General features: G+C 42.1%; 1 protein-coding gene across 1 annotated transcript; it reads right to left on the reverse strand.

Annotated features, from left to right (window-relative positions):
• trim69 (tripartite motif containing 69) lies at positions 1–3882 on the reverse strand. The gene is made up of 6 exons (XM_085167499.1): positions 3247–3882; positions 2514–2609; positions 2077–2310; positions 1368–1390; positions 1161–1276; positions 1–1033 (listed from the first exon to the last, which is right to left on the reverse strand). The coding sequence occupies exons 1-6, from the start codon at positions 3880–3882 to the stop codon at positions 489–491; spliced, it is 1650 nt and encodes a 549-aa protein (XP_085023625.1). The 3' UTR covers positions 1–488.
• Positions 3883–12093: the final 8211 nt, after the last annotated feature.

Raw genomic sequence — 12093 nt, forward strand, 5'->3', positions numbered from 1 at the left:
GCGATTTAAATTTATTTTTATTTAAGTATGTGCAAACCTAATGTTTGTTATGATGAAATAAAAAGTTTCTCCACGGTCCTTGAATGCATCACATCATCAAGTCTTGTGACTCCAGTATAATTCAGGATGTCAGTTATTTACAGAGTAAAAAACAAAGTACTGAATGAATTAATGAATCATGCATAAAGAAGATTACATAACAGCACATTACAATAATGTCACTACAGTCAGAAAACCAAACAGTTTCACATTCTTCACCGAAGCACAGCTTCTCTGAAATGAAATGGTTGACAGTAGATTCATAGTCTGCAAACTCAGCAAAGCTTAGATACACGTGTTGCTGATTTCTGATGAGATAAACTGCACAGTGCATTTGCACAGTTTCAAATCTGTACAGTAGGAACCTTTTTTATTCATATATGTTTTTTTGCATATCTAGTCATTTTTGGTAACTGTTTGACCCTTTGTCCTCTGTTTTTTCACAGCAGTTAAATCTTTGGCAAGAAAACTTTGAGAGGCTCATTTTCATGCACTTTGTCCAGGAAGCCCAAGTTGAAATAAGGATACAGTGTTTCAGTGAAGGTCTCCCTGAAGGTGTACAGGTGTGTCATGCTCTCTGCGTTGTAGAAGGACACCAGGCCCCTCTTGTAGTCCACGTACACACCGATCCTGGCCAGTGGCTCCTCCAGTGACAGGACAGTTGGAGGGGACGTACCCGCCATGTATTGAATCCCATAAGAGAGAGAGATAGTCCAGAAGCCGTTAGCTGGAAGAGCTTTGATGACTCCCTTTCTGGGTACCGACTCCCGGGCTACCCCCACAGTCCAGACTGTGCTGCTGTAGACCTCAATCTCCCAGTAGTGGCGCCCGTGGGTGAAGCCCTGGCTACCCAGCAGTGACAGGGCGGCATTAAACCTGTTGGGATTGTCCTCCACAGTGTGGTTAAAGTTCTGGTATCGAACGCAGGTGAGGGAGGAAGTCAGACTGAGCCAGGGGTTGGCCGTGCTGGAGTTAAATGTAATGGAAGCTGGAACTAAAAAGAGGAGAAAGCAAAGGCAAGAGAGGAAGTTTAAGGCTAAAGATGCTTCTTTGCTGGATATTTCGATGATGCTTTCTGTGCAGTGCAGCGATTCAGGAGTCTGAGTGTCACTTTTAAGTACCTGGATAGATGCTTCCTTTCATAGATTTCCACACTCTGTACTGTAGGGGCCCTGCAAACCGGCCCTCACACAAACTAGGCGGTGTAAACACGGGTTTCTCAAACTTAAGTGGAGGCCTGTCAACGAAAGCAAAGTCAAACAATGAAACCAAAGAACAAAAACAGAGCTTTTCAAGGACAAAATATTCTGCCCCTTTCCCACGCTCACCTCTGGAGAAGTGCTTTGATGCTCTGAAATGAGACACGGGGATAAACACAGGAAAAGAGACAAAAAGACTGTAATTAGTTTTGCTGTATTTGAAAGAAGAGAGAGCTTTTTCCACATTACATCAATGTCTGACCTCACATTATCCCACCCTGCGGGATCTCCCTGTGGCCAGGGGAAATTCCCACTGCCTTGGCCTGAGTATGGCCCGGTGCCTGAACTGAACTCATTTTTCTAGAGCTCAGCGACTGAGGTCGTTGGCCTGAATCTTGTCTAAGCTCATAAATGTTTTGTTTGGAAAAAAAACTACAACAGTGTTGTTGTTATTTATCACGCTTTACCCTTGAAGTTTTTTCATACTGATGTAATCAAATCGACCGTCTTGCTAAGACCACTCTGCAGACTTAACAGGAAAGCCAAAGCGGTCACACCCAGCTCAGTTATATCTTGAATGTTGACATTGGACCCTGTTTAACTTGTTGGCACAAAAATGTATGTCTGCTACATAATAGACTGAAAAACACCTCATTTTCTTCCCAAATATTGTGCTTCTGATTCTATTTCTTTCAAAACAGTGATACAAATGTTTTGAAAACGTATTTAAAATCAAGAGTTCAGCATTTTTTGGCTTAATCATCCCCAGAGCTGACTCATCATCCTGGTAATAACTTCCAGATGAACTGTGCTGTATGTACAAACAGGCTAAGCGTACCCGGAGCAGAGTGAATGGGTCCTGCTCTTTTAGTTTGTCCTCTATCTCATGGACGGCCCTCTGCAGACGCGAGATCTCCACGCACAGCAGGGCCTTGTGCTCGTCCAGGCGAATCAGCTCTCTTCGCTCCTCCGTCTTCAGCTTCACCTGCAGCAGTTTCTCCTCCTGGTAGAGGAACTGGTGCAGGTCGCTGAACTGGGCTTCAATGCGCTGCTTCAGATCAGCGGTGTGCTCCTGAGTGGGAGATGCATATTGTTACTAGGAGCAACGGTCTATTTCAAAAAGCACAACAGCCTGTGCACACATACACAAAAACATTAAAAATCCATGAGGGGAATGAGACAGGAAACTGTGGGTCGAGTGGGTCAGTCTGGATATTTATAGTGATTGTAGCATGCGCAGTGGCGAGGTTTTGATTCCGATGTGTTTCCTCTCACCTTCAGCTTCTTGACCTCGTCTTCAGCTTCTCTGTCACACTGCAGCGCTATGTTGAGCTCAGCTTTTAAAGAGTCCATTGAGCTGTGCAGAGATGCCTGTCAGGGCAGAAACACAAAATCAAAGCATTTTGTTTAACCATCCATTCTCTTCTGCTTAGCCAATTCAGGGTCACGGGGGGCTTTAGCCTATCCCAGCTGCGAGAGGCGGGGCACACCCTGGACAGATGGCCAATCTGCTGCAGAGCTAACACAGAGACATCCATTCACACTCACATTTACACCTGTCTATGTGTTTGGACTGTGGCAGGAAGGCAGTACTTTGAGAGAATTCACGCAATTCAAAGGGAGAACATGCAAACGATGGTGGATTCAAACCCCAGACCGTCTCACTCTGAGGCACCAGTGCTAACCGCCTCACCACTGTGCAGCCCGTCAAAACATACTGACTCCCTCAAAGTCAATGTCTTGTCCAGGATGATTTGCTGAAAACACAATGGGAAGCGTGATAAATTAGAGCTTACTTTTGCTTTAAGCCTAACCTGGGAGACTCCACACTGATGAACAACACAAGAGGATGCATGTTTGCAAAACCAGAAGAAGTTGTTCTTGGGAAATATGCAGCCAAGTCTAAAACTTTATAAAAGCAAAAACAGTTTAAACCCCATTAACAGTAATATTGACTTCCTGCTGAACGTTTAACTGCTGACAGGCACTTCATTAAAGCTTAACTCACCCTGTACTTCTGTTCTGCCTCCTGGACACACACCATGGTGTGACTTCTGTGCTCCTGGGAGATGCCACACACCAGACACACCAGCTCCTGGTCCTCCTCACAGTACAGTTTCAGCTCCTCCCTGTGTCGGCTACAGCGTGCAACCGGTGCAGGAGCCCTCTCTGGCACCCCGGCATCTGGCAGGCAGGGTCCAGTCCCGCTCTCCTCCAGACCCTGACAGTAACTCTCCACTATGTTGGCCACTATACGGTTGGGTCTGTAGCTCGGTCCGGGATACACCTTCCTGCACTGAGGGCAGGAGCCGGCTCCACCTTGCCCGGTGCCCCGTGGCCCTGCCCAGTAACCCTCAATGCAACCCTGGCAAAATGTGTGATCACAGGGCAAGGATACTGGCTGCTTGAAAAGATCCAAACAGATGGAGCAAGTCAGGTCTCTGCTGATTCTGTGAGCCGAGCTTTTAGCCACTTTTCCAGCTATGGGAGGCTGTCGCGGCTTTTCCATTGCTGTTTGCACAGCAAAGTCTCCTTCTTTAGGTTTCCAACTTTTTTTGTCCGGCTTTATCCCCTGGTTCACTTTCTCCAGGTTCTGCAGATAGACTGACTGGATTTTCTTCACTTCTTTCTGATTCTTGCTCATTCCTTTGCCTTTAGTGTCCTTCTTTGTTCTTACTGTACTGCTGGACTTCTGAATCCTTCCTTTCCTACAGAGTGTGGCCGCTCTCTTTGGCCTCCAGTTTTCCTGTTGCTGTGGGGAAAACAAGGGGGTGGTGCAGAGGCAGCATGAGCCTCTCACATGCAGATCAGATAGTGAGGGGATCTCAGAGGCCCCCCTTTCCCCCTTAGACTGACGTCAGTCAGGAAATTGAGGCGGACCATGGATATTCTTTCCTTTGCATGTTTGTTTAGTAAAGTCTGCGCAAGTAAAGTCCGACTTCACTAAACTCTTAATCTGCTCTAAGAATAATTAAAGAAAAATGTAAATCCAGTGGATGTGACTGTGTGAGCTCTTGCCGTGAGTGTGTGTTAGATGGACAAAGCAGGAAAACATCTGTGAGTAGTAGATAGCGATTTCATCATTCTAATTATGGCCACGATCTCTGCCAAGTAAGTAAAAGGTAGAAGGGTATCATTCAAAACTGTACGCATAGAAAGCTCCACAACAGACAGAGTACTCTTTATCCAGACATAACGTCCAGTAAAGCTTATTTAAAAATCCAAGCTGAGTGAGAAATTTGTGTTTCGCTTGCCAAGACTCGTATCAGCAGCACCACATGGGCCGGCTAAATATTACAGGATGTTACATCAGGCTAATGACACTGTAAATGTAGGCATGCTGTGATTATTTAGTGCATAATCACAGGTCGGGTGAGTAAAAGCACAGCAGTACTGCATAAATGTTTATACTGAGTGAGAGTTTTTATTTGTTTGCCTGTTTGTTTGTTTTAATCAGCCTGTCTTGTGTGTGCCAATATTCTGATTGCTGCACTTTCTGTAAATAACACTTAGAAACGTGTTCCTCCTATGATGAATGACATGAATATACCTGAAGACGTTCTTGTTTTCTTTTAGAAAACCTTTCAGTCAGTTTCTCTGCCTTTTCTCTGCCTGTACTCTGTGTTATGAGCAATAGGGACATCTGGTGTCCAAAGTGAAACTTTAACTAGAACTAAACTTATTACAGATCAATATGATGAACATCAAATTGATAATATAGCTGGGTAAACAACAGCTATGATTAAGCAAACCCATTTTTTTTTAATGTAGTACCAGTTGAGGGTGGAAAGCAGGAACCAACACCTAAAGGATTTTAGAAAATTGTTTTGCATTGAATCAGAGTTTTACAGGTGAACAAAGTGCTTGCAAAGTAGCAATATTGCAGTGTAAAATCAGTGTGCTGCAAATTAAAGGCATCACAATACACTCATGGAAACTTATTAAGTACATCTATCTCACTGCTCGTGTCAGCATCACATGCACTTAATCATGTAGGCATCAAGTAAACCCGCTGAACTTCAAACTGACCATCAGAACGGAAAAGGATGACTTAAGTGATATTCTGGGATTTTCCCACAAAGCCATCTCTAGGGTTTCCAGAGAATCGTCCAAAAAAGAGAAAATACCCAGTGAGCTGCAGTTCTCTGGTGAAAACGCCTTGTTGAGAATGGCCAGGCTGCTTCGAGTTGATAGGAACAGTGACACAAATAACCACTAATTACAACCAAGGTGTGCAGAAGAGCATCTAGTGAACACACTAGATTTTCAAGCAAATGTGCTAAAGCAGCAGAAGATGGGGGTGATGTGATGGTGTGCAGGATATTTTCTTGGCACACTGGGCCTATTAGTAGCATCTGAGCAGAAGTTAAAAGCTACAATCTACCTGAGTATTGTTGGTATTGCTGACCATGTCCATCCCTTTATGACTACTGGTGGAACCAGAGAGTCTTCGTCTTTACCATAAAGAATTAAGGCTGCTCTGAAGCCAAAAGGAGTCCAGCCTAGTACGAGCAAGGTCATACTAGGCTACGAATATTTATTTATGAATTTGTTATATTTCATTTCCTTATGAATATTGTCAGGTAATTGTCAGGAATCCCAATTAAAGTAAAATAATATCACATCTTTCTTCTCCTCTGTATTTTTACACCGGTTGTCCTTGCGCCTCTTATCTTCCTACAGGTTTGCCTCACTGCTGCAGACACTTAAGTTATTTTTAGCAGCACAAGTTCCAGAGAGCCTCCAGTTTCCCTGGTGTCTTACACATGAGCTCCGAGTTTAATTGAGGGTGTGTGCTCAGTGCGGACGTGCTTCATGTGTGCGTGTGGGAGTTTCTTTTATTTTCTCTCTCGCCTCATGAATGTTGCATTTTTTGTCCCCTCTAAATTTGCCACAAACACTCACATGCATGGCTGCACGCATTTATGCACATATCCGCCCTTTTGTTCTCAAGCTCTGCCACAATCATAAGAGGCAAGCCTACCTGTTTCTGCAATATTATTAAAATATATAATAATAATGGATTGCATTTATATAGCGCTTTTCGAGACCCTTATAGCGCTTTACACTGCCACTATTCATTCACTCTCATATTCACACACTGGTGGAGGCAAGCTACAGTTGTAGCCACAGCTGCCCTGGGGCAGACTGACAGGAGCGAGGCTGCCATCGGCCCCTCTGGCCAACACCAACACCATATATCCAAAGCTTTAGATGACTATCAAAGGATAAACACGTGCACATGATGCACATGAGGTTTTACAGCCTCATAGGAAAGAGCACATTCAGACACTCTCCCCAAAGGTTCAACAGGATGAAAATACAGAGGAACCAATATTAAAATCACCACAGCCTTTGAAAGAAAAATTATACTTGTCCTTTGAAGACTTTGTACTGTCTTTTGCGCTAATACATATAATAAACAGCTTATAAATCACAAGTAGTCTGTTCAAAACAGCCTGTAAAAGCTATTATTATTATCATTATTATTAAAAGCTGCAGGCATGTTTTTCTTCAGTGTCTGTTTAGACAGAGGATCTTGGCCCTGTTGGACGCTGCATTGTGTTGTTTTTTAAAGCAGCAGGAGGAACATTTCCAGGAATACAAAGATTCCTTCCACCACGATGTCTTTGTCCTCTTCCCCTCTGCCTTTTACTTCGACAGCCTCTCTGTTGATTTGTCTTTTATTAAGTGAAATACCAAAATTGCCGCTGGAGTTTTGCAGCATGGCTGTATGGCTTTTAACGTGGCAGACTAGAACTTCTTCATTCACCCCACTCAAATTTTTTGACCCACAAGTCTTCCAGGAACTGTAACATTGAGGCATTTCAACATCTTAATTAACTCAACAACCCTTAACCCCTCCCCCGTGTTAATTATGTGCCGGCATCCCCGAGCAGCTTGAAAGATGTTGTCATGGCCATTTTTTTTATTAGGGACTCCTGAAGGTTAATTACACTCAGTGCCATCATTTTATTATTTTTTCCACCAAAGCCTCATCATGAATGTGGAATAGAGCAGATAAAAGTTTCATATCATACTGGCTTTCTTCTCTTTCCAGCCATTGAACATCATAACTAATGCAGCACATGCAGCATATGCGACCTGGGCTTTTCTTTGCAGGGTTTACTTCACTGGACGTACGTGTGCATGTAAAACGTGAAACAGCAGCCACAGAATCACTGCGTTCAAAACAATTTATGAGATAGTTTTCCCACTGTGTGTTGATAAACTGTGTTTCTTTGACGCATGGTGTATACTTATTTTTTTATTGTTTTTGGATACCATGAGAACAATCTCCTACTTCTAAAAACATTAATTCTCTGTATAAAAATGTTATGGTGCTGCCAGACGCAGTGTCTTTTAGGCTTGTCTTTTCTGTCTCTCTCCGCTCTCACTGTCTCTCCCCCTTTCCTTACCTGCAGAGTGATGAACTGTGTGGATGCAGGCTGGGATGTTTTCCTGTAAGACAAAAGGCTCTTCCCTCACCCGCCTGCCCACTCTCCACTAAATGCTAGTGGTTTCCAGTTTGTAATACTAACCAGCTCTATCCTCAATTGCAACAACAAAGACACGTGTCATTAAAATCAACATACCTTCCAGTTCTGAATGAAGTTATTTGTAAAGCTAACCGGCTAATCTGTCATTGTCTTCTCATTTTTGCTCTTGCTCACTCCCCCTTTCCCTTCCTTTATCTCCAGGGTGTAGGGAATACCAGAATTCTACCCAGAACTCATGGACATCACCAACTGCCGTGTTTCTGGCCTTGTCACCTTCTGCCAGGCCTTTCATGCTGCCACTTTCAGTCGCTGCTTCTTTGCGGGTTTTGCTGCCCTCAGTTTTGTCTTCAGTAACTAAAAGGTAGGTTAAACCATGTTGAGATCAGGTGGTGGCCACCTGATCATTGCCTTGAGAAACTCTTGGGTTGCTTTGGGTCACTGTTGCAACATTTGGTTGAATCTAAGCAGCTTATAGCAGAGTACACTTCAGACTTCATCCTGTTACTTCTATCAGCAATTGTATCATCAATACAGGTTTTTCTGAATGCTTAAACCCTAAGTGTGATTCTTATAGCACAATTTCTAAAACTATTACAGTTTTTTCTGATGACTTAAGCACCTTTTTTGTAACTATTGGCTATTTTTGCAAAACTCTACACACAAATAAGAAAACTCTTCACCCAATCAGCAAAACACTGTAGTTTTCTTGTAAAAGCAAATAACCCTTGCTTACAGTTTTTTACAGACGCTAGGACACATTTCTCAATACTTAGGTCACTTTTGCAAAACTCCTCACACAGTGAGCACAACAGAAGTCTATGTGGGCTAAACTGAGGATCAGTTATCATTGTTTTGGCACAAAATGCATTCAATGACTACATCTCTCAAATTTCATGAATTATTTTCTCACTCAGACACAACAACTGCCAAAAATCTTTGTACGTACAGGACATTTTGCATGTACTTACATACTGTTTTCAAAACTGTTAAACTTACGGTCAAAACAATAACATAATGAAAAACTGAATAAGACAGCAAAATTCAACAGCAATATTTTATTGAAACATATTTTAAATCTAAAAATGCAGTTTAACCAGCCACAGGATGCAGTTGTGTATCAGTGGATGATGTGTATACAAATTCTTGTATTTTGGGATTACTTAGTGCAAAAAAATTAAAATACATAAACAAATATTAACGAATTCTGCATGATGTCTGATTCATTCCAGTAACATATATTGAAATTATAAACAGAGATGTGTCCTTGTTTTACACAAGAAAACACTGTGTAATGCTACATGTTGTTAGTGTTTTTTAGGTCATTGTTTTGTGGGTGACAAAGTGTGTTTGTCGGCTGTCAACCTTTGCTAGTGTTCTGGAAGAATGAGTTTATTTGAGACCTGAATAAAGTGTTTTGGTAGTTGTAGTGCATTTTGAATGTGAAATGAACTGCTTTGCCAAGCTGAAGGTCAGTTAGGAGAATTGTGTGAAGAGTTTTGCAAAAGTGACCTAAGTATTGAGAAATGTGTCCTAGCGGCTGTAAAAAACTGTAACTCTCCACACCTTTGTAAAAATGGTATTTTTGTATCCAACAGTTAACACAAGCCATCATATTAATAAGCACACAATGCACCAACTAAAAACTGATGGTATGAATAAAAAACACATCTGGCTTTTGCGTTCTCTGTGCACAAGGTAGGCTATGTCAGTTTGAGCTCATACTTTTGTCATAGATCCGTAAGCATAGAGGGATCCAAACTTCAAGTACTGGTGTTTATTTACACACATCAAAACAAACACAAGTGTTTATTTCCAAGTATAGGATTATTTGCAATCGCCATATTGACTATATGGGTTTCTTGGTCTGCAGTGAACATGCTTCCTCTGCCCCCAGCATTCTGTAAAGTAACAATTTCAGTATTTTTACATCTATGGTATTGTTGTGTTTCTCATTGGCATATGGCAGTTCAATTCAATTCAATTCAATTCAATTTTATTTATGTAGCGCCAAATCACAACAAAAGTCGCCTCAAGGTGCTTCATAGATACAGAGAAAAACCCAACAATCATATGACCCCCTATGAGCAAGCACTTTGGCGACAGTGGGAAGGAAAAACTCCCTTTTAACAGGAAGAAACCTCCGGCAGAACCAGGCTCAGGGAGGGGCGGCCATCTGCTGCGACCGGTTGGGGTGAGAGAAGGAAGACAGGATAAAAGACATGCTGTGGAAGAGAGACAGAGGTTAATAACAGATATGATTCAATACAGAGAGGTCTGTTAATACATAGAGAGCGAGAAAGGTGACTGGAAAGGAAAAACTCAATGCATCATGGGAATCCCCCGGCAGCCTACATCTATTGCAGCATAACTAAGGGAGGATTCAGGGTCACCTGGTCCAGCCCTAACTATATGCTTTAGCAAAAAGGAAAGTTTTAAGCCTAATCTTAAAAGTAGAGATAGTGTCTGTCTCCCGAATCCAAACTGGAAGCTGGTTCCACAGAAGAGGGGCCTGAAAACTGAAGGCTCTCCCTCCCATTCTACTTTTAAATACTCTAGGAACAACAAGTAGGCCTGCAGAGCGGGAGCGAAGTGCTCTAATAGGGTAATATGGTACTACAAGGTCATTAAGATAAGATGGGGCCTGATTATTTAAGACCTTGTATGTGAGGAGCAGGATTTTGAATTCAATTCTGGATTTAACAGGAAGCCAATGAAGGGAAGCCAAAACAGGAGAAATATGCTCTCTCTTTCTAGTCCCTGTCAGTACTCTTGCTGCAGCATTTTGGATTAACTGAAGGCTTTTCAGTGAGTTTTTTGGACATCCTGAAATGATTCTCATTTCGAAATGTCCTTATTATGCTTGCTACAGTGTAGCGGCTCGAGTTAGGCTGAACCCATCGGCCAGCTTCCCTCAGGGTCATTCCATGGTTGATTACATGGTCCACTATTGTAGCTCTGATGTCATCAGCAATTCTATTTCTTACTCTTCTTACCCTTCCTCTCCCCCCTCCTCGTCCTCCTCTTGTTCCTCCTTGTCCTTGTCATCCTCTTCATCCTACTACTTCACCTCCACGTCCTCTTCCTCGGCCTCCTCTACTTCTCACTCTTCCTGCTCCCTCCATTGTACTCCACACACAGAGCTTACCTGTATTATAGTGCTTAGGCTGATTGCAAAGTGAACTAATTATCTAAAAAAGTTTTCACATGTGACAGTGTGCCAGACAGTTGGCAAAATAGTGTAAATAATAGCCACAAACGTGTATAGTTTTGCTAGGAGTGCGTTGATCATTTGGAAATTGAGTGTAAAGCAGTGAGTTGTGTTTACAGTTCTGCAAAAAGAGTGCTGTGCAGTGGATTATAGCTACAGGTTTGCAAAGTGTGTGTTACAAAATGGCAAACTGAGTGCAAAGCAGTGTTTGTGCTTTTAGTTTTGCAAACTCAGTGAGTGGTTTTGCTATAAGTATTAATAGTTTTAGAAATTGTACTATAAGAATCACAGTTAGGGTTTAAGCATTCAGAAAAAACTGTAAATCACATAATAATTGTTCAGTTTAAAATTTAAGGTGGTGTGCATAAGGCAATCCCCAAAAACAACAGCAGATGTGTGCGTGCGTGCGTGCGTGCGTGCGTGCGTGTGTGCGTGCGTGCGTGCATGCGTGCGTGCATGCGTGCATGCGTGTTCGTCAGTCTGACTTTCAGACAATTTCAGATGAAGTACTTTAACAGATGCGGTATCAGAGTATATTTTAGGAAGCTTCCTGTACTTGTATTCATTTACCTTTCAAGTTGATACCATGCCATAGATAGAAACTCGTGCAGGGAACGGAGCTATCATTTTACATTTCAATGTCAAAATTAAGGAATGTTTTACCATAATGTGTTTTCAGCTAGAAACCTGCACACTGAACATTAATGTCTGCAGCCTTTTTTTCTATGACCTGACATCATTTGACAAGAAGAAATGTAATCAATGAGCACTCAAATATCATAATGTTTCTATTTACAGGTCTAGAATGATCAAAATGATCCCTCCAAGTAAGTAGAACTATAATTATTCAATGTCAGGTGTAGATGCTCTTTTCTACATAGTGCATTATGATTCCTTTCATCCTCTGAAACTGAATGTGAAATATTTTTCCCCATACAGCAGACATTTGCCCCAAAACCAAACTCGAATTACAAGTGAGAAATCCTTAGAAGCTCTTATAGATGAATGTCTGTATATAATAATCTTTTCATTATGATATCTGAGCAGGAGCTTACAGACAACACAGCAATATTTTTTTAATTTCCTCAGAGAGGCACGCAGACTGGGCCGGGACTTGCACGCCAGTGCTGCAGGTTATAATGTGTCT

The sequence above is a fragment of the Neolamprologus multifasciatus genome, chromosome 7 (genome assembly GCF_963576455.1).
Source record: "Neolamprologus multifasciatus chromosome 7, fNeoMul1.2, whole genome shotgun sequence".
Lineage (NCBI taxonomy): Eukaryota > Metazoa > Chordata > Actinopteri > Cichliformes > Cichlidae > Neolamprologus > Neolamprologus multifasciatus.

Excerpts from the sequence above, each read along its gene's own strand:
- trim69 (XM_085167499.1), bottom strand. The coding sequence starts at position 3,882 with ATGAGCAAGAATCAGAAAGAAGTGAAGAAAATCCAGTCAGTCTATCTG. Across the intron at positions 2,311-2,513 it reads ACGAGGTCAAGAAGCTGAAG|GAGCACACCGCTGATCTGAA; the intron begins GTGAGAGGAAAC and ends TCTCCCACTCAG. Across the intron at positions 1,391-2,076 it reads ACCCATTCACTCTGCTCCGG|AGCATCAAAGCACTTCTCCA; the intron begins GTACGCTTAGCC and ends GTCTCATTTCAG.